The 27,595-nt window shown below is 48.7% G+C and overlaps 6 protein-coding genes and 1 non-coding gene across 7 annotated transcripts; 4 read left to right on the forward strand and 3 right to left on the reverse strand.

Annotated features, from left to right (window-relative positions):
• Window positions 1–883: 883 nt before the first annotated feature.
• Window positions 884–986, reverse strand: BCR38DRAFT_t202. The gene has a single exon. It is a non-coding gene; the product is annotated as a tRNA-Thr (tRNA).
• A 762-nt stretch (window positions 987–1,748) lies between these two features.
• BCR38DRAFT_486056 (uncharacterized protein) lies at window positions 1,749–3,005 on the reverse strand (the record flags this gene model as incomplete). Its single annotated transcript, XM_040863983.1, has 1 exon — window positions 1,749–3,005. One exon carries the CDS (start codon window positions 3,003–3,005, stop codon window positions 1,749–1,751), a length of 1,257 nt encoding a protein of 418 aa, XP_040714966.1.
• Window positions 3,006–4,132: 1,127 nt separating this feature from the next.
• BCR38DRAFT_226519 (uncharacterized protein) lies at window positions 4,133–4,818 on the forward strand. The gene has a single exon (XM_040854286.1). The coding sequence runs from the start codon at window positions 4,296–4,298 to the stop codon at window positions 4,668–4,670; it is 375 nt and encodes a 124-aa protein (XP_040714967.1). The 5' UTR covers window positions 4,133–4,295; the 3' UTR covers window positions 4,671–4,818.
• A 4,667-nt stretch (window positions 4,819–9,485) lies between these two features.
• BCR38DRAFT_371083 (maltase) lies at window positions 9,486–11,568 on the forward strand. The gene is made up of 3 exons (XM_040857280.1): window positions 9,486–9,784; window positions 9,850–10,191; window positions 10,253–11,568. The coding sequence occupies exons 1-3, from the start codon at window positions 9,618–9,620 to the stop codon at window positions 11,475–11,477; spliced, it is 1,734 nt and encodes a 577-aa protein (XP_040714968.1). The 5' UTR covers window positions 9,486–9,617; the 3' UTR covers window positions 11,478–11,568.
• Window positions 11,569–15,310: 3,742 nt separating this feature from the next.
• Window positions 15,311–16,039, reverse strand: BCR38DRAFT_486059 (uncharacterized protein; the record flags this gene model as incomplete). Its single annotated transcript, XM_040863984.1, has 4 exons — window positions 15,311–15,369; window positions 15,424–15,849; window positions 15,907–15,941; window positions 15,999–16,039. The coding sequence occupies 4 exons, from the start codon at window positions 16,037–16,039 to the stop codon at window positions 15,311–15,313; spliced, it is 561 nt and encodes a 186-aa protein (XP_040714969.1).
• A 1,856-nt stretch (window positions 16,040–17,895) lies between these two features.
• BCR38DRAFT_524899 (uncharacterized protein) lies at window positions 17,896–20,876 on the forward strand (the record flags this gene model as incomplete). The annotated part of the gene is made up of 4 exons (XM_040865301.1): window positions 17,896–18,332; window positions 18,388–20,372; window positions 20,472–20,532; window positions 20,833–20,876. Coding segments are annotated over exons 1-4 (2,259 nt in total), but the record flags the coding sequence as incomplete, so codon positions are not given.
• Window positions 20,877–25,311: 4,435 nt separating this feature from the next.
• Window positions 25,312–27,240, forward strand: BCR38DRAFT_458487 (major myo-inositol transporter iolT; the record flags this gene model as incomplete). Its single annotated transcript, XM_040862168.1, has 6 exons — window positions 25,312–25,516; window positions 25,573–25,782; window positions 25,843–26,104; window positions 26,166–26,758; window positions 26,818–27,048; window positions 27,113–27,240. The coding sequence occupies 6 exons, from the start codon at window positions 25,312–25,314 to the stop codon at window positions 27,238–27,240; spliced, it is 1,629 nt and encodes a 542-aa protein (XP_040714971.1).
• Between the last annotated feature and the right edge of the window lie 355 nt (window positions 27,241–27,595).

Genomic DNA, 27,595 nt, shown 5'->3' on the forward strand with positions numbered 1-27,595 from the left:
TCATATCACGGTCATACTGCAAGATACGTGAATATCTAACAACAGTCTAGACAAAGCTAGAACTAACGATATGGTGCTTCTATGCTTCAATACCATGTGACCCGTCGTTTTTGACAGAAGTGACACCAAAGACCATTCTAATTGATCTGACAACATTCTTTGCCCTACGGGCGCCCTCTGTCTCCAAACTCACGTGACCGTTGTCTGTCAGGCTCATATACATTAACAAATAAAATAATATTAAATACGCCGTAGGTGTTAACCCTCGGTACCTCTACAAGTACTCCCTTAAGGGGCTATAGATGATATAGCGGGCCCTTAAGCCGCGTCGGGCGGTTATACAGGTAAACTTGTAGCCAAACGACTACTAAACCTCCTGTCCCTCCCTAAGTCTGTGCTACAACCCCTGCCTGAACTACCGATAAGCGTGGTAATGTGGCACTTAAATTCGTCCTCAGGGGTGGGATGCTGCTGATGTGCAGAAGATGCTCGACTATTTTTTTTGTCGCGACAAGTCGTAGTATCTGCTAATTGGGGTTCTCGTCGAGCGTATACATCTCAACCATACGCTCAAGTGGATAGACCGTAACGTGGTCTAGACGCTCGCAAGAATCGCGGCGAGGGGGCGTGCTGCGCGCCTTCTATCGTGAGGGGACGGGTTCGCCGACGAGCGTTATCGGATAGGCGAGGTCCGATAAGGGGTCGGATTAACGATTCGAATTCTGGACCGGCTGTCGAGTTATATTCCGCCGACGTAGTGCTTGACGGTCGACTGGCTAGGATGCTCGTAATCCTAAACTGCACCAATCTCCCTATTATCGCTAGGTAGGCGAAGTCAACAAGGTGGGCAGCGCGCCGTAAGGGTTGACTAAACCCCCTTGTGTGTCAGCTGCGGGATTCGAACCCGCGACTCGTCACCAACCCAAGTGGGCGAGGCTCAAATCGGGACTTATCTACCAGCGAAGTGACCAACTACACCAGCCGACAATACATTAACAACTCATCCACCTCGGAGCACATGCTCCTTCAGGCTTCTCCATAGCCACGGGGTCTGCGACATCCACCCTTGTGTTGTCAATTTCGTCGCTGGGCAATAGTGTAGATGCCGTATGTATCTCGGCATTAGCAAAAGTTGGCAGATAAGTCTCTCCTAGATATGAACTTATTAGGCTACGTATAGTAGACTCGAGGTGAAAGAGGCAGTCGCGACTACATTGTCACAGTAAAACCCCAACCTTGATTACGACGTTCGGTTCATCGGACACAAAGAAAAGACGATCACGCCCATGTCCACAGTCAACGACTAACTATGAACTGAACTGGAATCCGTTGGTTGATCAACTTCAAAGAAATACCTTCGATGCCCTACCAACTGCTAAGAGATAGATTACCGAATGATTAGAAACGATGGTCAGTTGACTGAAAATGAAGAGGAGAATGCACATCTACAATCAACGACCAACAGTTGGTTGTTTGGGGACAAAGAAATGAATTTCATCACTACCCACTGCCAACCACCAAATGAATAATTGGCCAAACTGGGGATATGGCCGCAAGCAGCAAAATAGTAGCACATAGTTGATGCCCACAACCAACAATTTCCTAAGAATGTCAGGCTTGGAAGGGACATCTCGACAGTGAGCAGACGGCTCCAATTCAAGTCATGTACCTTCCATTGGTCTTTTTACTGCAATCTGTCAAGTATACATAAATAAATTACGTATCATTGGACTGCTGTCCGGGCCTATCTATTCATGAAAAACCCCCGCGACATGCTGAACCATCTTGAACGTCTCTTGAGCAACAACGTCCGGCCTATCACGCTGGATAAAATGACCTGCCCCGTACACCAGACTCACCCCTGGCTGCGAACCTTTCTCCCTATCCTCCGCTCCAACGATCCCTTTCTTTGACAAAAGCTTCCATCCTGACACCAGACTGCTCAATTCCGAGTTGTACTTTTCCCATTCCGGTTGAATAAATGCTAGGGCTAGCGATCCAGGTAGACCGGTACTGCGCTCCGACTCGGCCGCGAAGGCTGCTGGATGATGTCCGAGCACACTTAGGTAGGGGGAGGTCTGTGTGTTTCTAGCACCCCCTCCTCCCTCAACCCCGAGGTGATTGCGTAGCTTTGGCTCAGATGCGCTGGGAACGAGCGAGGCAACGCGCGTCCTTGACAGGCCCTCCGGATTCTGGACGTTGGGCGCGAAACGACCGAGCATTATGGCTCGCCAGTCTCTCAGCTGCTCTGCACTGGCATCCGGTGGGAGTATTTCCGGGTCGAAGGAGGCTGCATCGGGGTTAGGGATCAGTCTAGCGTAGTCTGCAGTGCTGATGTTGGAGTCGAGGAATATGTGTGCTGCTAACTCGACGGTGGAAAGGCGTGACAAGGTCGAAGGGACAGAAGTCGAAACGAACAGACGCGCCAGTGGCACCCCTATCGAATGAGACACAAGGACGACCTTGAGATGTCCATTTACTTTTCTGGGCTCGCTAGCTGAGGTGTAGTATTTACCGAGCACGAAATCGAGAAGTTCTTGTAACTCAGTAACGGCCGACTCAAAACTGTGTTCATCCACCTTAGCTCCTGAAGGGATCGATAGACCTTGGCCATAGCGATCGTAGAGAAGCGCTGAGAAGGCGACGGGGGTTCGCTCCAGCTTTTGCGTTCCGTCAGTATTCTGTCCAATCGAGGAAGAAATCTGTGTCGACACTGCGCCTGGACTGGACGAGAGATCCGACAGATGATGAAGCATCGAGTTCCAAGATGCCATGGAGAGAATAAGACCATTAATGAAGACGAGGAGCATACTCTCGGCTGTAGACCCATCCTCTCCATGGTGCCCATTTCTTTTCACCTGTGGATAGTCGCGACCAGGTCTACAATTTGGTCCAGCGGCGAAATTTAGGAACCGGTACGCAATCTCCTGCGTGCCTCTTGAGGGAAGCCTGGCGTATTTGATGTCGTCGCTAAGCGAGTCTTCGCCCAATATAGCAGTCGCCATTTTTAACTCGAGTTTATTCGGTTCGATTCAACGCGCTCATAGAACGTTTCGAGGCTACTGTTTACTGTGATGGTCAAAGCACGAGCACTGGTGATGTAAGTTGCTGGGTATTGCATTGCTCTTAAACGGTTAAGTGCATACGAGGGTTTATATGTCCTCCCTTTCCCCGCTCTTGCCCGCTCTTGGAGATTTGCAGCAGCAAGCCCATATTTTCGACAGAATTGGGACATATGTACCACATCCCCAGGATCAGAAAGTTGCCCGTCACGATCGGGGCCTCCAGGGCCGCTAACATGGTACAAAGGCGTAATGAGCGTCGGGAAGTTTCTTGCGAAGTCCATTCCGAATACAACTACCCCCCGGATCTGTACGACCGCCATGGTCTTGGAGACAGGAAATCTTTGCAGGATTGAGGCAGGGGGCAGATACCAAAGCACATATCCGAACTTAACTGACAGTCAAGTAGTCCGTTTCATGGGGAAATGTACGCGAGGGGCCTCACATGTAACACCTACCCAACCCAAGCGTACCAATTCCCAAGAACACCAGCATGCCTTATGGCACTACAGTGCTAGTTGTATCCTTATCCATAGCCCCTAGTATCGCATTTAGCCGCAATATGGGGACCAATCTCGCATCAAGCTTGCATCGAGTCGTTTCTCTTCCTTGATTGAGTGGACGTTGTTGCCTTCGAGGCTATCCACGTCATTCAATAATTTTAATTATTTGCCAGAAATGATGCGTGGCACTGTCGTAGTGGTCACTGATTCTTTAATTTCTTCTCTCCTAGACAGCATGTTCTCAGTTGATGACAGAACCGTCGGGTAGACGTCGTATTGATCTAACCTAGAGCACCCAAGCTGCTTTCGAGATCGGATGCCGATGAGTAACAAGACAAAGCCCGGTAAAGGACATGCCAAGCTATTGAGCCTGGACTCGCAAACAGAGTAAGCTCGCTCTCAGTTGACTGGTCGTTGTTATCGTGGTAATCGGCTCTATGAATGAGGGCTCCTGGCGCTCGTGGTTATCTATCTTATCAGAGCACAGGCTTGGCTCATTGGGACTACCCCGCGCTGATTGAACCCTGCGCTGCGCACTCAGGTTGAGAGGGACAGACCATTGCGCCTGCCAGGGCCGGACTTCAGTACTACCTCACTAAGCAACGACTGATAGAGCAACGACTGAAGTGCCTGGAACCATCAGTACTTAACGTCTTGACTTGGAGACGTCATTACAGTTGGACCTGGCCCCCGCGGCGTTCAGGCCGACGCCCCCTGCCGTGATCGAGATATGCAGCACATTGGTTTATCCGTTGTTGAAATCCCTGACGATCGCCCTGCGCTCATGCGTGTGGGTGTTCCCGTCGATGCGAGGGTAAGGCATACCTTCTCGGCCGATCACATGCTGGATGTGGTCCAGTGTGGCGATGGAGTAGAAAAGTCTTCCCGATCCATGGACCGCAAATACCATCAAAATTCCATCGCAACATTACTCTCTTGTTGTCGAAGCATGTCCTCGATCGATAGTAACGCTGAGAAGTCCATCTCGAAGGCAGGAGCGGGCACATCTAGGAGTCAATGCGACGGGTTTGCTAGCAAAACCTTTGGAGGGCTGATAATCCCATTCCGCTTCAAGGCTTGCACAGTTACACCGTGGCGGCAGTGAATGATACTGCCTGCAGCGTGCCTTCTGGAGGGTCTTCCGCGAGCTGGTTGGAGAGGTGCCCCAATCTGAGATGGAGCTCATTTAGCTTTCAAAACTAGCTAGATTGCTCTTCCGTTACGGTATCCCGTATAGGCCTAGATGCAAGGGGGTATTAGGGGTCGGGGTTCGAAGAAATCTTCTATTCAAGTCCTAGATGCTTTCATACAGGACTAAATGCCCTTCTATGACGAAGTGTCCGCAGTGCTGGAGCTTGAGATACTCGTAGATTCATTCTAGGCTTCCACCGTTGTGGATTCTACATGTAGATATGCGCATTTGACCGGCTTAGGGGGACGTGATTTGTCTCTTGGATAGAGGTAATTGGTACGCTTTCAAAGTAACCATGGCGCTTAAATTGGATCAGAATGTCTCAAGGAGGCGTCTTGACAAGCATTGTACCAGTTATATCTTAGAATATTCAAGTCCCAGAACGTCAAGAAAATACTGGAAATCGTGTTCATGTAGAGTTCACAGCAGATATCGCGTGTGGATGTGGGCCTGTACCGCCTTCTTGACCGGCCCGTCGGCTAGAAAGCAGAATCCTGTCCCGCCTTGTCTATCGAACCTGCGCCGAGGAATTGGTATTTATACCAATGATGGTTAGACTGCGAGGGAAATATTTTAGAATTTCCAGAGGAAAAACGAGACCGAATTTATCTTACTTTTTCTAGGTTTTAACAGCCTAGGAGAGACGATAGGAGCACAGGCCCCTGTTACTTTTCTTTCTTTCACAGATAGTAGCTGGTCTACTTCACTGCCTTCATAAGCCGTAGGCTTCTGTCTATAAGGCAGTATAATAAACGATAATGAAAGAAAGACAAATCTTGGAAAAACGGGCCAACTCTCGGCTAGCGTGCAGCTTCAGCTTGAACCCGCAAGCTCCCCGTCGAGCAGCCGCATTGGCTGACAGGGGGTTGCCTGCTCGCTGGATCACACATGTAGCACTATGCCTCTTGGATATAATAAAGGCGCATAACAGCAAGCCTATTGAGACAGTGTTAGCTCGGTCTAACTCAGAGATTGGGATTTTCAACAGCAGCGACTTTTTCATTGTTTCGGGGAGTTTGTTTTCCTAAGCCTTATTCGATGTATACAATCTTTCTTGTGTCTTCATGATGTTACTGGAATTTAGCTTAATCCATGACCCAACCTCGAGGCTACATAACTCATAGCGTAAAATTAGGTGATCTACAGATACGTTCCTCGCCGGAAATGTTTCCTTCCAAATTCCGCCTTTTGCTTTTATACCTAAGCACGCGTGCCCTTCTATAGCTTCCTTTTCAAGCTAATAAATTATCAGTAGCACCGTACCCTGATTATCATTTTATACCTAGCTCCTAATACATACAACTACGGATACAAAACCCAACTTCCGATAGTATTGGCCTGTATGCTATTAGTGGACTGTAGGGCAAATGCTCTTGCATTAAATTGCGATGATCTCTTAAGAGTCCCCCAAGGATTAAACAGTGAACAGAGGGGCCTTAGATGGTTAGAAGTGAACGATGTCTGTGGGCATAAATTAAATGATACGATGGGTGACCAAATGTCCTCACAACCTGGCACTTTTTAGTGTAAGAATAGGTTTATCGTGTATACAATGTAAAGACGTAAAGCTTATAGTGTTTTACTAACCTTATAACTATGTTCTTAATCTACCTATTGGCTAAAGCGCTTTTGCCATTTGATACGTGACCCCATGGGGGGTTGCCCTGTAGCTATAGATAAGATAGATAAGATAGATAAGAGCTATAAAAGAGCTCTGCCAGGCCAGAATAGCTGACCTGGCCATCCTTTCCCAATACAACAATTCACACCCCATATGCACTCGCATCACCATTCTTAGGCTCCTGGTGAGCATGGGACGATAGTGTTTTAGTTGCTAGCACAGCTCCATCGTTTACTTTCCTACGACCTAAATTGATTGAAAACCACGCAACTGTCGTAGGGTGCATCTATGTATGAAATACGAGAAAGAACTTAAGTCCACATCAGGAGGACTTGGAGGAGGAGGGTGAGAACCAAGCTTATATATATCTTGTCGTGGCTGACAGGGATGCGCGGCCGCGCGATACCGAATCGGTAAAGGGGCTAAACCCGGGAAGTGCGACAGCACATTCTCAAGAGAAGACAGACGACTACATAGCAGCCCATATCGACCGGGTAATTAAGATAGAAAACCACTTAAATCAACTTTTGTAGTCCACCTATCGAAGGCCTTTTCTGTCGCCTCCATAATCACATCGACATTTTCGATTCTGCCTCAATAGAATATTAAGTGTTAACGCGATCCACAAGTCAGTGACTCAGTTTTCGCGACATTTCAACCTCCAACTTGACTTATACAACTTTCCACGATTCAAAATGCCACGTATCTCAAACGAAGCCAATATTCAGTTGGCTATCCAGGCTAAACGTCGAAACCCAGAATTAAGCTGGAACCAGCTCGAATTGATCTACAAAGCTGCCGCCAGTACCATCAAACGAAGATACAACGGAATTCAACCACAGCACATTGCCAACGCTACGAAGCGGAATTTGACCACGATGGAAGAAGAGACGATTGTTCGACGTATACTTGAGCTAGATTCGCGAGCATTTCCTCCCCGCCTTCAAAACGTGACCGATATGGCCAATATACTCCGACGCGCACGCGACGCGCCACCCGTGGGCAAGAATTGGGTTTCAAATTTCGTTAACCGACAACCACTCCTCCGAACGCGTTTAAATCGTCGAATTGACTACCAGAGGGCATTTAACGAAGATCCCATCGCATATCGCGCGTGGTTTAAGCTTGTTGCCGACACAATAGCGAAATACGGGATCACGCGGGAAGATATATATAACTTTGACGAGACAGGGTTTTTAATGGGCATGATCATGACTGGAATGGTCGTTACAAGTGCCAAACGAAAGGGCAGGCGTAGACAAGCCCAGCAGGGTGATAGGGAATGGGTTACCGTTATCCAAGCCATCAATTCTCAAGGCTGGGCGGTACCTCCATTTATCATCTTCGCGGGGAAAGTTCACCTTGCCTCCTGGTACCGCGACGCTGCCTTATCACGCGACTGGAAGGTTTCTCTGTCCAGTAATGGTTGGAAAACCAATGAATTGGGTGTAGAGTGGGTAAATCATTTTGATCTACATACCCGGAGCCGTACAAAGGGTACGAAACGTCTTTTGATTCTCGACGGCCACGAAAGCCATCACTCGATGGATTTCGAGGAATCCTGCAAAAAACTGGGAATTGTTCCTCTTTGTATGCCTGCCCATTCATCACATCGGCTCCAGCCTCTCGATATAGTACCTTTTAGTGTGTTAAAACGCGCATATAGTGGCTACATTGAGGAGCGAATGCGAAAGCACCAAACCCACGTTGCGAAGGAGGATTTTCTATCTGGGTTTCTAGAGGCATCTAACAAGGCAATGACCGAATCTAATATTCGGTCTGGCTTCGAAGCGGCTGGACTTGTCCCATTGGATCCAAAAAGGGTCATTTCCTCGTTAGATGTTGCTCTAAAAGCCCATACACCGTCGCCCGACCCCCAATTGCCGGCTGCTACTTGGACTTCCAAGACTCCTACTACCACCCTGGAGGCTACTTATCAATCAAATCTTATTAAGACTAGTGTCCAGAGGCATCCAAATAGCTCTCCAACCCATATTTTGAGCTCTGTAGACTCAATTGCGAAGGCTACTCACCTAATAATGCATGTTGCCCTTCTGCGACAAGAGAACAAGGAGCTCCATGAGACCAACCACCTATTAAGCAAACGTCGCAGAACCAAAAATAAGCAAATAAAGCATGGAGGTACAATTACTGTAGCTGAATCACAAGAGCTACGGGAAGCCAAGGGTGATATTGAGGCAGTAGAGGGTGAGGAAGACAAAAGTAATAGTCCAAGGAAAAGGATCGCAACCAGTGCAAGACGTTGTGGTGTCTGCAGGGGGACTGGGCATAATGCGCGGACTTGTCAAGTAGAATTAGAAACATCTAATGAATAAGATTCTGCTTAGTTGAATTGATCTGATGTGTTGTGGTGAAGTTATCTTGATTAATATTGAATTGATGGTTGAAAGTGAGTCACTGACTTGTGGATCACGTTAATGACTTTGTTAGTAAAATACGAACAAGATCTCTCTCGATGAAGTACAGTTCAGGATATAACGGACCGTAGAGTCCCCCATAGTATGAAATCGTAGGGTATTTCTACATATAATGTGTCTAATTGTAATCGGGGTTCCGTTTATATCTACACACAAGTATCTAGGGGTTCTGATTATATCTACATACAAGTATCTAGGAATCCTGATTACCACGGAGGTTTTGGTCATGTCCTTCTGGTCCAACCAAAACCTGTATTCTCTGCGAAGAAGTGGTCAATTGGTGGGCAATCTGGGGAAACCAAAGCGACACCACTCCGCGACATCATAGATCTGCTAGCTCGGATGCTAATTCGCTAGCGGTAGGTACCACCGCATACTCGTATGTCCCCCTAATCACTGGGAAAGCTGAGCAGGAGTTGGCGTGTTGGCCCGGCCCAGCCCGGTCTTTCTTCTAGTGCTATGAGAACATTTTGTTTGGGGGGGGTGTGACGTCAATGTGAGCGAGATCCGAAAAGAGATAATTATGAAGGTGGGATTAGCGCAAGAACGACATTTTACGGGGCAGATAATCATGAAAATCAAGTTACACAGCATAACAACGGGCTTGATATATATGGTGTTCTGGCACGTAGATTTTAATCAAAATTACCTGAACGTCACTCCAGGTCACGACCCTCTTCTACCTGTAATACCTACCTAATTCTTCGTGTTGATTGCAAAACATTTCAAATTTGTTGGTTTGCTAGACTCAACTTGTTTCTACTTCGTCCTTCGTCTTGCAGCGTTCCTAAAATTTGCAAAATGGAATCTCAGAAGGGCAAATGGTGGAAAAAGGCTGTAGTCTATCAGGTCTACCCCGCAAGTTTCAAAGACTCCAACGGTGACGGCACTGGTGACATCCCTGGCATCACTTCCAAACTCGACTATCTCCACAGTCTTGGGATTGACGTGCTTTGGATATGCCCCATGTATGGAACACAACCCCTTCTTCTTATCCATAGCCAAACACTCGACCGTTGACTGAGAAAATTAGGTACGAAAGTCCGCAGATTGACCTCGGTTACGACATCTCAAACTTTGAGGATATCCACCGGCCTTACGGCACCCTGCAGGACATGCAGGATCTCATAGACGGGTGTCATGAGCGCAGCATGCGCATAATCATTGATCTAGTGATTAATCATACTTCAGAACTTCACCAGTGGTTTCAGGAGTCGAAGGCATCCAAGGACAACGACAAGCGGGATTGGTACATTTGGAGGCAAGCCAAGTATGATGACCAGGGCATCAGAAAGCCACCAAATAACTGGCGGTCTATTTTTGGTGGCAGTGCGTGGACGTGGGACGAGGCGACCGAAGAGTACTATTTACACCTGTAAGTCATCTAATTAGCTCATGATGAACTTCCAAATCCCTTCTCACGGTCAAACACGTAGATTTACCCCCAAACAACCCGATCTGAACTGGGAAAACGAAGCCGCCCGCCGCGCCATATACGCCTCATCCATGGAGTTTTGGCTCAAGCGTGGCGTAGACGGCTTTCGCATCGACGCGGTAAACATGTACAGTAAACCGCCCAGCCACCCAGACGCCCCCATCACCAACCCTTCAATGGAGTTCCAGTGGGCCGAGACTCTGTACTGCAACGGTCCACGGATGCACGAGTTCCTCTCCGAGATGAACGAGGTCATGTCCTCCTACGGGGAAATCATGACCGTTGGCGAGTTGCCGCACACGCCGGATCGTTCTGAGGTCTTGAGTTACGTTTCTGCGGCTAAGAAGCAGATGAACATGGTGTTCCAGTTTGATGTTGTATGTATTGGGTATGGGAAGGACCCAAAGTTCGACGTTGTGCCTCATGACTGGCGACTGTCGGAGTTAAAAAAGGCGGTAGAAAACACGCAAGGCTTGATTATGGGTACGGATGCGTGGACCACGAGTTTTCTGGAGAATCACGATCAGGGGAGGTCGATTAGTCGGTTTGCATCCGATAAACCGGAGAACAGGGTGCAGGCGGGGAAGATGCTGGCCCTGATGAATGCGACGCTGAGCGGCACTTTGTTCGTATACCAAGGGCAAGAGATTGGAATGGTGAATATGCCGCAATCTTGGGGGATCGAGGAGTATAAGGATATTGAGTCAAAGAACTTCTACGAGGAGGTTGTGAAGACCTCGAAAGGTGACTCGAAGGCGTTGGAGAAGGCGAAGAGGGGTCTGCAATATCTTGCCAGGGACCATGCAAGGGTACCCATGTGCTGGGATTCATCGCCGCAAGGAGGATTTTCGACAAGTACGGACACTTGGATGCGTGTCCATGACCTCTACGACCAGATCAATGTGGCGGATCAGGAGAAGGACCAATCAAGTGTGTTGAGTTTCTGGAAGACGGCGTTGAAATTAAGGAAGGAGTGGGCATCATTGCTGATCTACGGCGATTTTGAGCTGTTTGATTTGGAGGATGAACACTGTTTCGTGTATGCAAAGCGGAGTGACTGCAATGTTGCCCTGGTGGTGCTGAATTTCACAAAGAAAGAGAGGGATTGGAAGGCGCCAAAGGAGTTCAACGGCAAGTCATTCACTTTGTTGACGTCGACATATAGTGGCGACGGGAAGCCTGGAGAATTGCGACCTTATGAAGGAAGACTATATGTCCAGGTTTAGGTAGACCGAATGGTAGAGTAACTTAAATTGTGGTCAAGGTTGTACTCACATCAGAGAAAGTAGACTATCAAGCCAATGACCGCCTATCGAGTAACAATATAACTATTGCATTCGTCGATGCATTTGTTCATGCATTACCACATTAAGCGCAAGGAAGTCACATCAACGACCATAAATAATTTCTTTTCAATATAATCGGAGAGAAACGATTGGGTCTATGGTTAAATACAATCGACACAATTAGGAAAACCTGTAGAGTCTGCCATCGTCCAATATTCAAACCTCAAGCTTTGGTAGATTTTATTTAGACGCGATGGAGTGCAGCGGCGACGGGATCACACGCTTATGGTCCAAGGGCATGGCAAACTGCGCCGCGTTTATTCCATTGGGATTGGTTTTATTCTCGGAGACTGTGCTAATTGAGGAAATTAATAACTCAAGGGTTCGTTGATTGTTCCCTCATTTCAGGGATATTTTCCTAAAGTTGAGGGTTCCGACATCTTGGAACTGACCAGGTTCAGGACAGGGGTACATGGTCGAATTCGAAGCAACAGCATCTGTTTTATCCAATGATAGATGTAGCTCAATTTGCCTCTTCATAATCCAGGGCCTGTGAGCCTACCATTTGACTTCGATCTTCATTCTTGATATTGTAACGAAGACACCGACTTCATCTAACCATAAGGGTGAGTCGGTTCAACATCCTTCGTGCTTAGATTTCATCGTGACTTGACTTAAGACTTGCCTTCTCATGTTGCTGCGAAATACTGACGCCTTCATTCTGCTTCTCGAATTCAACTACTATTGCTTCCGACACGAGATCGTACACCCGGGTGCAGCCCAGAGAGAAAGTTACTACTGTCCCATCGACAACCATCAACGCTGGTGCAACCTAGTGTCTGGGATATTACTATGGCGGATGAGGGAACGGCCTGGCCTCAGTGGATCTGAAGTGACAGCGAGGACCCCAGATTTCACTTCGTTCTAGCCTGGAGTGCGCACAAGTAATATGTATATGGCAAACACCGGTGGAGACGGAACAAAATATACGGTCAATGTTGTAAAACATTAGTTGCCGTGCTGTAAACCACCGGTAGATTGACTGGAATTCTAATCAGTAGCTTCCAAATTGGAACCTGATAAGGACGGCTCTGCTTTAAATTCTTTTCAATATACAGATTTCCTCTTTTAGTCACATTGGCTCTTACCTCATCGCACTCATACACAATCGTGACAACCGCCATTTACTTCACACTAACCGTCATATAGGAAGAGTCCGACGTGTTGACTTTCCCCCTTCAGTCTCTTCCTAGTACCGCTCCATCGTCGCTCATGACTTTTAAATTGCAGTTGTGGGCCGCCAGGCACGGGATGGAGTTCGCTCCGGACAAGAGTGAGCTGATGCACTTCACTAGAACCCGAGACCCCTCCCCGCAGAGTATCCGTCTTGGAAACGCTACAGTAACGCCGAAGGTCTCGGCAAGGTTCCTAGGGGTCTGGTTTGACCGCAAATTAACGTGGCACGCCCATACCGAACGGGTTAAATCAAAAATGGCGACTCAGAAGCTAGCCCTAACAAAGCTAGTGAACATGGCGTGGGGCTGCGATCTCATACGGGCGAGACTACTGTACACGTCGGTTATTCGCAGCGCGATCGCCTTCGGGGCGGCTGCGTGGCACACTATAAGCGAGGAACCAGCGGGACCAGCTAAGAGCCTAGTCGGGATACAGAATGAGTGCCTTCGAATAGTCTGTGGCGCCTACAAAGCGACACCGGTCCGACACCTAGAAATAGAGGCAGCTATCCCGCCACTAGACCTATATCTCAGTGCCCGGGCGGCGAAATTTGAAGAACGGCTACGGAATAACGGCAAAAGGAGCCTGCTTCGGAGCGCGAGCGCGAGAGCGTCACACATACTCCGACAGGACATGCCGGCGAGACGGAAGCGGGCGTCACAATCGCTCAGACCAGCGAGGTACACGATAGAGAAGGAGGCTAGGGGCTCCGAGTGGATAGGCAAGGCGAAGGAAGTACCGGCCGCCCTCCTAGACCACTGGGAGAAGAGATGGCTCTCCGGGGCAGCACAACACGACCGCCAGCGACGCGCTATCGCCGAGGAGCAGGAGGGCCCCTCGATGCGAATGCCGAAACAGGGCAAGTACTCAGACCTAAACCGACCGGAGGCGTCTACCCTATGCCAGATCAGGACCGGAAAAATAGGACGATCAGCTTTCTTATTTAAGATAGGAGCCTTCGGTGTGTACTCGCCGTTATGCCGCTGTGGAGAGGCCCCCGAGACGGCAGAGCACGTAATCCTCTTTTGCGGCCTGCTGGAAGAATCGAGAGAGCGCCTACGGGCCACTATCGCACCATGGCCGCTGCATACACGTAGAGACCTGGCAACGGCGACGGGGAAACCAGTAGTCAGCGGGACTATCACAAGGTGGCTACTCAGGACTGGCCGGATAGCGCTTAGGCCCGGATAATATCGATCTTCTCAGGGGGACTTTGTTAGTAGGGTGAGAACTAACATAGTATTGTGGTGGACGTAACGCAGTCGCTAATAGAGCGAACCTACGTAGCAGCGTATGTATTTAGTCCAGCCATTAGGGCACGATTTGACATACGGGAGCACTTGTAGAGGTACCGGGGGCTTCGAGCCTACGGCGTATTTAATAATAATAATAAGTTGCAGTAGGTGCAACGAAAACTAGCTCCAAAGCAAAAGACCCTGTAGTCACCGCCACATCCTTCACCACGGCATCTCCTACCTTTGCCAAATCCACGTCTACAGCAGGCAATTCCAATTCAGCAAGCGCGACAGACAACGGACCAAAATTCCCAACAGCTGTCGTCCCTGGTATATGTCTTTTCGGAATAATCCTCCTCATCATCGCCTACTTTATCTTCATAGACTACTTAGAAGTAGAGGATCGCGAGGCCAAAGCCAGGATACTGCCTGAGCTGGATTTGATTGAGACGAGCACATAGAAACGATATCTGGGGGAGCTTCGCCCTCAAAATAGAACATAAAGAATTCTCTTTCATTTCGGGGTAATTGGACAGGGTTGCGCTTAACGGATCCGAGCCATCCACGGCATAACAACATCTTTCGGAGTTCAGGTGTGTCAGGGGGGGATCATGATCCCTGTCGAGTTAGATATAACCCGCACATGGTACTTCAAAGCACTAAGCTTTTAGGAGTTGGATCAATGAACAACTAGAAAGTGCACTATGGCATGTATGCCGCGGATGGACCATGGATCGGGCCGCCAAGATCCTAAGACGGTATTGCCCCATCGTCCCTGGCAGAGAACGAACCTCTAAACTCGACACTTGGAAAGATGAAGTTATTCAGCCCAGGCTTTCGCAGTCCTTTATCTATTTCGCGGTGACATTCCGCAACTAGAAAAAGACTTCCCTAGCGTCCTATCTGATCACGATACGCTGAGGAACTGTATGTCGGACCGATGGTAACTACAACCAGAGTGCTGAAAATATGGATTTCCCCAATGCCTTAGAACATTCGAAGATCAGACAGATGTAGGAGAAAACCTGACTCAAGCAGCGGAAACCAAATTTATTGGAAAAGAAAAGCGCTGTTCGGCATTGAGTAATGTACATAGTGTTAAGTCCAAGAATTAAAAAGCAATACCCGGTAGAAGTACAATCTTTGTCTATCCATACTCGTCCCAGTCCAATCAAATGTCTCTTGCCATTGCCTTTATCGGTTCGAGTTCGATATCGACAATGGTAGCCAGACCACGTTCCCACAAGACCCACATGAGTAACAGGGTGCCATATACGTTGTCCGCACGAGCAAGCATGTCGCCTAGGAGGTGAGTGCATACATGGCGACAATAGCGCCCGAGAGCATGCATGAAGCACGGCCTAAGTTGACGTTGTCAGCGACCACGGCGAAGCTCCATTAGAGGAAGAAGTTACCATAGTTGTTCCGAATCCAAAACCCTTGCAATTCCCTATACATTTGCACAACCTGCTCGTCTTCTCCCATCTTCTCATCGTCGGCACTCTTCGTTGACTCCCGCAGTTCCAACTCTTTCGCCAACGCCTTGATCTTGCGATTATGCGGGACCATAATGTACAACGCGTAAAATGTCGTGCTCAAATTGAAGAACAGCGCTATCGCATAGAGTTTGGACTTGTCCGCCCACTGCGGATCGGCGTCGCGGACCAGGAACGAGGAGAGCAGGAGGGCTAGATTGCAGAACTCGGAGAGAAATGACAGGGGTGGGAAGAACTTCTCACTGCTGTGCAAGAGGTAGGCATTTTGGCGACTTGTGTGCAATATGGGGATCCCAGGGAGCTGCAGCATGGGCATGATTAGGGGGGAGTGAAGGACGGAACCGCCTGAGTTGCATTAGTTGATTGAAGTAGTCGTAAGGGAGGAGAACAGCATGGAATTACCGAAGTTGATGCAAGGCGCCATAGTTGCTAAGATCCTGGGTCCCTCGTATCAGTATGCAAGTTGGGGGTAATGGGATGAGACTACAGCTCACTGCATAGGCAGGATCCAGAAGGGGGTCGTTCCTGATGCCATTATGGATGTTTATTCGGTCTTCGTAGTCAAGTTGTGGAGGCTTGTTGGTGACAATTTGTGGTTAATAGAATTGTTCACGACTTGAGAGGGTCTATCCAGTATTTAATACATTGAATGTTCTTACACGGACTCTAGAAATGAGGCCGACCGGGGTGCGATTGTTCAAAGATCGCCAGGGCTGGTCACAGAGCCTCCGTTCCCTACCCGGTGATTCGAAAGCATTGACAGAAACCAAGGGACTGTGAAGTTTTCCAACGGTGCGTTGGTTGGGGCTGCGTTGTTGGTGGTTTGTTCCAATGTCTTGGCAGTCTCTCTTTTCCGCACACAACTGTTTACTTCAGTGCTATTATTTTATGAGTGTTATTTCTAAGAATTGACGTCCTTAATAGGAGTGGCCAGGCATCGTCTATGCGGCAAGTAGTATGTGAGGCGTTGTCCGGACGCCGGCGAAGCGGCCAGGGGCTCGGACCGCAGCTCACTTATCAGGCGGTCGGCACGGTTGTCTAAACACGTCGAGATATGATCATTTAAGCTTTTACAAACATTAATAATGCCGTAGGTATCTAAACGTGGCTGTCCGGGTGTTGAGCCTAAGCATCACTAAGTAGACTGCGAACGAGATAGCCGGACTCCGATGCCTGATGGACTTGCTTCTTCGGACATTTCAAAATACGGATCAAACTGAATTTCACACAATATGAATATCCCTGGATATCCATTAACTTTCCCTCCAATTTAGTTACAGAAGCAAGCTCGTGCACTATCTCTTACCAGAATCAGCCAGTGTCACTCCTAAATTCTGTGTAACAATTGGTTTGCACGAGGCTAAGTTAAATATTGATCCAACACATGTCGCATTATCCATGGGGGCTTTCTGTCGCGCCTTGTTTGTGGCGGATTGAGAATCATCTAATATAAATAGATATATTGGTATACTGTCACACTCACTGGAGTCATGTAGACTACGAGCGAGTAATTAGGCGAATGAGGATAACTGAATGTCCGTAACGGAGCCGGGAAACAAGCCTCCACCTGTATTTGCACATGTATCTAAAGGAACCAGCTGAGACTTCGTGCACTCCAGTAAGATATTTGTAACTCTTTCACCGTGGAAAACCATTTACCAACTTTTTATGTATGACTAACACATTGTTAATTGCCTCGCAGCTTGCGGTCAAGCTCCTGCTCATCTCTAGGAGAAAGTATCATAAGATCTAGCCGTCATCAAGCTACCACTCCAGTGTGACCTTCACGCATGTAAATTCTCAATTACAATGTCCACCACGGCAGCCACCCTATATGAAGACAAAAAACAGAACCCACCTGTGCCGACGGCACGCAGTACTTTTAGCAGGCGTAGCCCTTCATTTTAATGGCCTCGTATTCAATTTTTGGGTCTCCTTCGCGATTTGGCCTCCAGCTAACTTGATGGCGTATGACTCCAAGTGCCTCAACTCCGGAACTGTCCGGCACAATTCTCAGTGCTACGAATCTTATTTGGTTCGGTTTGACATCCGGCCTTATCTACGCCCAAGTTGGGGAAAACAGGCTACGTAAGCAGGCCTACTGGTAAAGATGGTAACCACGATCTCGAAGAACTTTGTGAACATATGCTACTGGACGTGACTATTAATACACCTAAATTTGGCGCACGATCATGAGCTGGAATATTGTTAGCAACGTACAAGAATCGTAGGGCAATGGGTGTAGCCGCGATCGAGCTGGCTTAGTCTTCGAGATAAGCAGTCGTGGATATGACAACAGGTGGCAGGTGGGTCCAGCTGGTGCGGGACTGAAGGAAAGGCACTTTACCACAGGGTGCTCAACACCAGCATGGTGCCAAAACCCTGCCCCGCCCTCGACCCTGTCTAGGCGGCTCAGCCTCGCCATTACCATGATGAATGTCGCTCCCAGGCGCCCATGATTACTACTTACCACCAGTAGGAAGAGACTCCAAGGTGTCTCGGGATGCTACCTCTAGGAGAATTTGCATTCCTTGCCACCTTGATATCTGCGACCGGTCCATAACGACACGACTCTGTATCACGATGCGATACAAGACCTCTGATATGTCTTGCCGCCGGTACACCGTCTCACGATCGAATTACAATCTGACTCGACAAAATGAAAAGACCACACAAGAGGCAGAAGTTTGATGCGTGGCATGACGAGGAGGAACAGCAGGCAGATGGGGATACCGATTATCGTCAGCATCGCCAAATCGAGAATCGTTTTGATGGTCAAGGTATTCAAAACAGCAATGGGAATATCCAGGTTTGCCGAGATGTGAACAGTGTGCATGATACCTTCCGAAGAGCAAGATTGAGGTACTAACAAAACGGCATTAGTAACAAATATCAACCGCACCGACAGAACGATTGGCGACCACGAAATCCTGGCGTCCCGGCGAGATAACCGAAAGGCTCTTATGGACAGGCTGAGCTTTGATCAGATGGATTCTCGACGTTCCACTATTAAAATGGCATATCCCACGACGTGCGAGTGGCTGCTAAGACACCCCGAATACGTGGGTTGGCTCGATGCCGAGAAATTAGTACAGCACCATGGATTTTTATGGATCAACGGGAAACCAGGGGCTGGGAAGTCCACGCTGATGAAGTTCGTTTACAACTATACTAAGAAACGAACGACCGAGGATGAGTTCTGCTCCTCATTCTTCTTTAATGCGAGAGGAGATGATCTGAAAAAGTCCACCCTGGGAATGTACCGGTCCTTGCTTTTACAGCTACTAAAGAAAATACCGGCGCTTCAGGAAGTGTTAGATGATCCGGATATGTTTTCCGAGCGTCAGATCGATTGTCCTCAATGGACAATTGAAATGCTCCAGGAGCTTTTCTCTGCGGCTATAGCAAAACTCGGCCAGCGACGGTTCACCTGTTTTATTGATGCTCTCGATGAGTGTGACGAGCAGCAAGTTCAAGACATGGTGGTGTACTTTGAGTATCTTGGAAACGTTGCTGTCGAACAGCACAGAAGACTATACATATGCTTCTCTAGTCGTCCCTATCCGAATATAAAAATCCAGAACGGCCGACAATTTACATTAGAGGACCAGACTGGTCACGGAGAAGACTTGGCAAAATACGTACGAAGTCACTTACAAGCTGGCCAGGGAAATTTCATCGATCAAGTCAGAGCTGAGATACTCCAGAAGGCAAATGGTGTTTTCATATGGGTTGTGTTAGTGGTCGAAATCCTTAATAGAGAATTCCGTGCTGGCCGTATCTTCGCGGTCAGGAAAAGACTGCACGAGATACCGGCAAAAATGAGCGACCTCTTTAAGGACATTTTGAGGAGAGACAATACGAATATGATGGATCTTTTGCTGTGTATCCAATGGATACTCTTCGCAAAACGGCCATTACGGCGCGAAGAGTTTTATTTCGCTCTCGTCTCTGGCCTGGACCCCGATCCCGAAAATCTGAGATGGAATCCCGGCAAGATTACCACAGACGACATGGATAAATTTGTCCTCAATTCTTCCAAAGGACTCGCCGAGCTCACCAAATCCAATTCTCAAACAGTTCAGTTTATTCATGAATCCGTTCGAGACTTTCTTATTAAGGATAATGGTCTGTGCGACCTATGGCCAGAACTTGGAAAGGACTTGCACAGCTTGAGTCACAACCGACTGAAACAATGTTGCCATACCTACATGACGATCGACCTCTCTGGTTATATGCCTCATGACGTGACGCTGCCAAGAGCGTCTTCTGATGATGCAAAAAGTCTACGACAAGTCGTATCAAAACAATTCCCTTTTCTAGACTATGCAACAAGTCATGCCCTCTACCATGCTAATGAAGCTGCGATCGGACTACCACAAAACGACTTCCTCGAAGAATTTGCTCTTAAAAAGTGGATCAAGCAACATAATCTTTATGAGAAGTTCGAAATCAGTCGTCACACGTCAAGTGCAAGTCTTTTGTACATACTTGCGGAGAACAACTTTGCAAGGTTGATAAAAGCAGTACGTCAACGGGACCCAAGAATCAATATATATGGAGAGCGATATCACTATCCGCTTTTTGCTGCCTTGATCAATAGCCATCAAGATGCGGTAGAAGCTCTCTCGCAATCGGGAACTACAGGTTCGAAAAATGATGACATATTTGCCCGGCTAGAGTATGGGCAAGATTTTGAGGCTCTCAGGGTTCGTACGCCGCTGTTGTGGGCAACAAAGAATGGGCACGAGGCTATTGTCCAGCTGTTGGTCGAGAACGGGGCTCAGATCGAGGCGCCAGATCATCATGGCCGGACGCCGCTGTCGTGGGCAGCAGAGAAAGAGCACAAGGCTATCGTCCAGCTGTTGGTCGAGAAGGGGGCTCAGACCGAGGCGTCAGATAATCATGGCCGGACGCCGCTGTCATGGGCAGCAGAGAAAGGTCACGAGGCCACGGTCCAGCTTTTGCTCGAGAAGGGGGCTCAGACTGAGGCGCCGGACGAGTACTATGGCCAGACGCCGCTGTCGTGGGCAGCAGAGAAAGGGCACGAGGCCACCGTCCAGCTTTTGCTCGAGAAGGGGACCCAGACCGAGGCGCCGGACAAGTATTATGGCCAGACGCCACTGTCGTGGGCAGCAGTGAAAGGGCACAAGGCTATCGTCCAGCTGTTGGTCGAGAACGGGGCTCAGACCGAGGCGCCAGATAATTATGGCCGGACGCTGCTGTGGTGGGCAGCAGTGAAAGGGCACGAGGCTACCGTCCAACCTTTACTCGAGAAGGGGGCCCAGATCGAGGCGCCAGATAATCATGGCCAGACGCCGCTGTCATGGGCAGCAGAGAATGGGCACGAGGCTATCGTCCAGCTGTTGGTCGAGAAGGGGGCTCAGACCGAGGCGCCAGATAATCATGGCCGGACGCCGCTGTCGTGGGCAGCAGTGAAAGGGCACAAGGCTATCGTCCAGCTGTTGCTCGATAAGGGGGCTCAGACCGAGGTGCCGGAAAAGTACTATGGCCAGACGCCGCTGTGGTGGGCAGCAGAGAATGGGCACGAGGCCACCGTCCAGCCTTTGCTCGAGAAGGAGGCCTATACTGGAGGCGCCGGGTAACCTATAAAGCGTACTTGACGAAAAATAATATGTCTCTTCTTTTACGTGTCTATTCCTTATATCTTCGGCAGCATCTGAAGAGCCCCTCACTCATTTGTTTTCTCGCACGACTTAGAAAGTCCCAAGAACCCCTTCGCGGCGAAAAGGTCATATATCCCAGAGATATTTCGTCCGAGAGCAGTCGAGGTGGTTTATAACAGACTGGCTATCATATCCGGGCAGATAGCAACGCAAGGGAACGTTATTTATCTCTTCCGCGATATTTCCAGACCATATTTAGGTTACGTTCGTCTGTGGATGATCTACAATTGCTGTTTGCCTTGAGTGAGGGGTATCACAGTAGTATGCAGATTATGCGACCCACAACTTTACTGGCCCCAATGCCCCTCCAAGAGGGTGCTGACAGCAAGTTGGAGGAATGACCGTACCAGCCCTCGAGGTAATTGGTGCTGCTCGTTTGAAGATAGGGAATTACAAACCCAGTCTCGCGGGCGAACGAAAGCATTCGAGGCTTCAATATAAGAAACTACAGTGAGCCCTCAACATTGCCGGCCGAGTTCAGCGTTGATAGTGCAATACGAACTTGTTTGTATTCAAGTTCGAATACGAGTACCCGCTAAATTGTACTACATCCCACTTAAAATCCAAAGGTATACGATACCTGCAGTAAAGCAAGCCGCTAAGGCCTACTTCAGTATAGCAGCCCCACTGGTCTATTCAAGCTTTCTCGGGTGATATTTCATCTACTGATGCGAGTGCATATGGGATAATGGGAAAGCTGGTATGGCTAGCTCGGGCCCTTGCAGCCCTATCTTAACTTATCCTGTCTATGGCTTCAGGATAACTCTGCCTCCCTCTGGGATCACATATCCGGTACATTGGTTGCTTTGGTGCCTGAAACAAAGCCTACCGGCAGATGGGGTATGGCCAAGTGCAAAGTCAAAGGCTCACAAAACCCCACATCAAGCCAGAAGTAGCCATCAGAGACGAGAAGAAAAAACTCTCTTTGGCCTTCGCATAAATCTCCGGCCTGCGACGCAGGACGTCATGGTCCTCTTCAGAATGGAGGTATTTGAGTACACATTCCACGCCTACCCGGAACAGCGATTAGACTTTTCTATCAGAATCCAGTTGACACCTCGCGGTAAATATCGCTCCAGACAGTAACCACTAGATTGACCTCTGGCTTCAGCAGACCATACTACCATAGATAACACATATTGATGGTTTTCTTCTATAAGCAGCGATGAATCTCAGAGGTTGAAGGCGTTTCCCAAGGCAGGAATATACACGCCATGTACAGCCTAATACTATCTCTGAACATGAAAAGGTAGCTTTGCCAATTTCTGATAAAAGCCTTGACCAAATGACAATCTAGTGCTGTCAGTATACCGTTTATCGTCTATTACTGCATTCTGGAAAGTGCAAGGTGATCCCCAGCATAGGCGACAGCACCCATCTCATCATATCAGAAGCCATGAAACAGACAATGACTCAGAAGTTTCGCTGCCCATCTTCATGCCCGTCCTGATTTATTCATGAGCAATGAAGATAATGAAGATTGGTACTAGCAGCCCGGTCACTGTTTGACCTATATACCGTGTCATCTCGTTATTCTAGAACGTCAACTTTCTGGGGGGCATTGTGTTCCCTCCACATTTACCAGATCGGATTATGCTGCCGGGAATTCCCAGTATCTTTTTTGGGCTTATGGTAGGCGGATTTTCTGCATACATATAAGGAAAGAATTCAGAGCAATTGCCTACCCATAGTTTAGTCCCTCTCGTCGGGAGATTATTCTTAATTGTCTTCAATATGTCACTCTTGGACAACTCCTCTGCCCGACGAGCCCAATCTCACAGTCACTGCCACTGAACCGTAGAATGGTACACTGCAACCGCGAGAAACCCAATTAATTTGGCTTAGCGTTAGTTTCTTTGTATTTTCGTCGTGGTTTGAGTCATTGATTCAATCTCTTGCTATGACATGGAGCTTCGACAGACCACGATGTTTTCTTTGATCTATTCAATTATTCCAGTATCTAGGCTAGTGTTATTGTTCCAGCATAGATAGTGAAATGGGGTCAGGCGGTCATTAGAATATACCCACCACCTAACACACTAAAAAGACGGCTCCAGTACCAACAGATTCCATCTGTTGGTCCCAGTATCCCTCTTGAAGCGAAAAAGAAGTCCTCTCTGCCCCCACTACAGTAGTCCTTGAGGTACTGAGATGGCAAAGCGGTGCTCAAAACTAGATAGGCCGCAATCGACTCCGGGGCACGGACGAAGCTAAGATGGACAGTTGCTGTGTGATTAAGTAGTTTGAATTCGAGATATGGCTCTGTAGACACTGGTATGGTCAGAAAACTATTTTTCCAATGATCCTTGCCAAAGACTCCTCTACTTCGTGTAAAATAGACCGTATCATAGCTTCAAAAAGCCACTCTAGGGAAGAATTCACGCTGTGCTGTACTGTTGCTGTGCCTCACAGTTGCCGCTAGAATCCATTACGGGTTAATTCAGCCAACATATCATACTAATGCTCCGAGATCCGAGATGTGACGGCAAGGAAAAATCAGATACGGCTGCAGAAATGCCCTTTATCCATCACTACCCCTATCATAACAACTTGTCAGCTTCCTTCAACAGCCAATCACATGGCCCAGGGTTACTTGCATGGCGGCCGGATCCCGCGGTGGGGTCTGCGAGGATTGTGGAGCGCCAACTGCCTACCAGGGCAGAATAGAGCCTACTGCTTAGAGGATAACTTCGGTAATAAAAGAAATTCCACGTCTTTATGTGATCATTGAAGCTGAACTCTCGCTTGTTATCTGGAAATTCAAGAGGGTTATCGAGCATAAGAAACACTACCACTGTAGTGCCAACCGCGCATCGTACTGCTTTATAGTTCAAATGAAATAAGACTGAAGGTTGATTTGACACAACTTGACGATGTGTGAGCGAGCCGTGCGGCGGAAGTTTTCCAAGACAACAGAAGATGTTGAAGTTGAGATAGGCGTTGAAAAGTCGACCTCGTACACGCTCGGAATCAAGTGTTTCGGTCCCATCAAACATTTATTACACAACCCTCGCAGGCTTTCAATCCATGATCTGATAACGACTCAATAACATGAAAAACTTGCGAAAAGAATAGGACGTAATTATCAAATCGTCTATCTGCTTCGTTGCCCTAGCGGGCACTAGCCATAAACATGAACATGCCCTGCCACATCCTCATGTCAACCGCCATTTATAACTTTAGGCTCGATAATATATTTATTCTAGGTCATGGTTGATGGTACATCCGCCAAAATGTGTTTGATACCCAGAACAGGCAGATTAAGGATATGAAACAGTTGGTCCCTCTACGGTTCGAGTTGTGATGCCCGTACCAGCTTCTTAGTTACACACGTGTTCTAGAATCCCTGCGATGCGGAAGATCTCACCAACGGGCGTCTGTCGCGCTAACCCAACATATTGCATCGGGGAGGGGTATCATCGCCAAAAGCTGGATGTGCCTAGGATCTACCCCGTGTCAGCAGGGCTGCCTCCCTTAACAGTCGGTCCGAGGAGACTGGCAGCGCCCGTCGGCGAAATGGAGAGCGTCTCGAAGTTACGTAACTTGTTCAAACTCCGTCTTGATATCCGAAGACCTGGAAGCGAGAGCCAATATTTGACACCGTGGGTTCAGGCTGAAGGGACGGCGATGAACCATACACCGCGATGCTGACTCTGTTAATATTGCAGGGCCTATATCAAAACCCCTGTGCTGGGTCCGCGCAGGCGGATTATCGGGCGACTGGCCGCCTTGGTATTTAAGCGTGCGCCAATGGTTGGTCGGCGCCAAGGGAATTGAAACGGCTAATATGGGGGAGACAGAAGATACGTCGTGGAGGCGGAGGGGGTTACACTCCCATGTTTGGTTGGGGAAATCTGGGGTACCGAGATGCAGAGAAGTGGTAAGCTGAGTTGCTCCATATTAAATGTGCTGCGAGTACTTTGCTAGCACGTCTGCATTGCTCGTCTACGCGGTGAAATATATTCAGCTAGCCGCCTTCTGTTTTTTCGCGGTGTGTTTTCCGAAACTTATCACTACCACGACCAGGACCTGTATCTGGCGGAGCTCCTCGTCATTTTGGTTGTTATTGTTCATTTTCTGTTTCTCTACAGCAGTGCCATCATCTGGCGTTTTACACAACATGGCTATCATCAAGGCCCATGACGGGACGTCCGATCCCATTGTCACCCGCTTGGTCGCCGAGGACCATATGCCGTGGTACAAGAAGCCCAACTTGCGGCTCATGTACGTGTGGCTATTCCTATGCTGCATGGGCGTCGAGATGACGTCTGGTTTCGACTCACAGCTCATCAACACGCTGCAATTTTCACAGCCCTTCAATAAGTGTGCGTTTTCTTCTTCTCCAAACGACTATCGTGGGATTCCATTTAACAGCCGGAAGACTTTGGCGCCGGATATACAGATGAAGACGGCGACTGGGCTATCGAGCCGTCCCTCCTAGGATTCATCTCGTCCAGTTACCAGCTTGGCTCCATTTTTGCCGTCCCTATCGCCCCGTGGTTCAACAATCGCTTCGGCAGACGTTGGTCTATCATGACTGGCTCCATTATCATGTGTATTGGAGCCATAATTCAGGGGTTCTCTCAACACGGTATGTCAAGGTCGATTGCAAGCACCACGTGGGCTTGAACTTGGTTGACTTTCCTGGCAGTGGCCATGTATATCATTGCCCGCATCATTCTCGGAATCGGCATCCTCTTCGCCATCATCTCGGGATCCTCGTTGATTGGAGAACTTGGGCATCCCAAAGAGCGAGCCGTACTTACCTCCCTTTTCAACTCGTCCTACTTCGTAGGGTCCATCCTCGCGGCCGCCATTTCCATCGGGACGGTGAACATTGTAGGTGACTGGAGCTGGAGAGTCCCGTCTCTGTTGCAGCTGTGCCCCTCGGTTTTGCAGATCTGCACCATCTTGTATGTCACCAACATCTGTTCTTGTCGCAGCGCAACGGAGCGTAACTAATTGTGTATGTAGTCTCCTCCCCGAGAGTCCCCGTTGGCTCGTGAGCAAGGATCGAGACGACGAGGCGTTTGCTGTGCTGACAAAGTACCACGCCGAGGGCGACACAAACTCCCTCATTGTGCAAGCCGAAATGGCCCAGATCAAGTCCACTATCAAGCTCGAGATGGAGGTCTCCAGGCAGTCCTGGATGACGATGATCAATACTTCAGGAATGCGACGCCGTGTTCTCATTGCCACCTTTCTCGGTCTCTTCACCCAGATGTCGGGCAACACCCTCCTGTCCTACTACACAAACTTGATCTTCGGCATGATGGGATTCACCAGCAGCTACGCCAAGACGAGGATCAACATCGCCAACCAGTGCTGGTCCCTCCTCAATGGCACCATTATTGCGATTTACGTCACCCGCTTCCGTCGTCGCGTCGCCTTCATGACGTCGTCGCTCTGCATGCTCTCCTGCTTCATTGCTATGACGGTCGCCTTTCATAGCCTGAGTGTCGCCGACGATGCTGGGTACGAGAACAAATCGGCCAGTTACGCGGCATTGGTCTTCTATTTTGCTTACTCGCCCACCTACGCCATTGGAAACAATGCCTTGACATACAGCAAGTCCACCATGCTCCCAATTTCTTTCATCTTATTGGCTAACAACGCACCCTCGCAGCCTACCTGGTCGAGCTTTTCCCCTATGCTGTCCGATCCCGCGGCATCGGAATCGAGCAGATCTTCGGTAAATGCGGAGGCTTCTTCTCCAATTTCGTCAACCCCATCGCCATGGACGCCATCGGCTGGAAGTACTTCGCCGCCTACTGCGCCTGGATATTTTTCGAGTTCTGTTTCCAGTTCATCTTTTATCCCGAGACTGGGGGTCGTACCCTCGAGGAGTTGGCTTTCCGTAAGTATCAAGCTGTGACCCCAAATCTCGGCAGCCAAATGCTGATTCAGACTCCCCACAACAGTGTTCGAGGACAAGGAACTCGCCGACCGCGCCGTCGAGGCCGTCGAGAAACAGATTCATCACGAGGACAACCCTGCCGCCCGTGTGGTCAGTACCGAGGAGCACCATCCTCGTTCCAAAGAAGTGTAGATGATCAGATCATCATGGAGACTTTGGAACTGGACTCAGATTGTGTTAGAGTTCTTGCATTGGCGCTGGTGGTTGACATAGTCTCCAAACCTCAGGTAGTGAAGATAAAGCTCATTTGCATACCGGCTGTCTCCGATGATTCTTGCCATTGCATGTCACGTACAGCGACGTTCCGCAACCATGGCCTTTCAGATCATGAAGACTGTCCATGATGATTGTATCCTTCATGTCAATCCAAAGTCACGTAAACCCATGGTCAACCCTTGCTTGTAAGTTTAGCCCGTGCGTCTGGTAGTGAAAGTAGAAGGCATAAAAGAAAACAACCATAGTCAGACAACTACAAAGTTGATTCGTT

Source organism: Pseudomassariella vexata (genome assembly GCF_002105095.1).
Source record: "Pseudomassariella vexata strain CBS 129021 chromosome Unknown BCR38scaffold_8, whole genome shotgun sequence".
NCBI lineage: Eukaryota > Fungi > Ascomycota > Sordariomycetes > Amphisphaeriales > Pseudomassariaceae > Pseudomassariella > Pseudomassariella vexata.

Excerpts from the sequence above, each read along its gene's own strand:
- BCR38DRAFT_226519 (XM_040854286.1), top strand. The coding sequence starts at position 4,296 with ATGCAGCACATTGGTTTATCCGTTGTTGAAATCCCTGACGATCGCCCT.
- BCR38DRAFT_371083 (XM_040857280.1), top strand. The coding sequence starts at position 9,618 with ATGGAATCTCAGAAGGGCAAATGGTGGAAAAAGGCTGTAGTCTATCAG. Across the intron at positions 9,785-9,849 it reads GTGCTTTGGATATGCCCCAT|GTACGAAAGTCCGCAGATTG; the intron begins GTATGGAACACA and ends TGAGAAAATTAG. Across the intron at positions 10,192-10,252 it reads GAAGAGTACTATTTACACCT|ATTTACCCCCAAACAACCCG; the intron begins GTAAGTCATCTA and ends TCAAACACGTAG.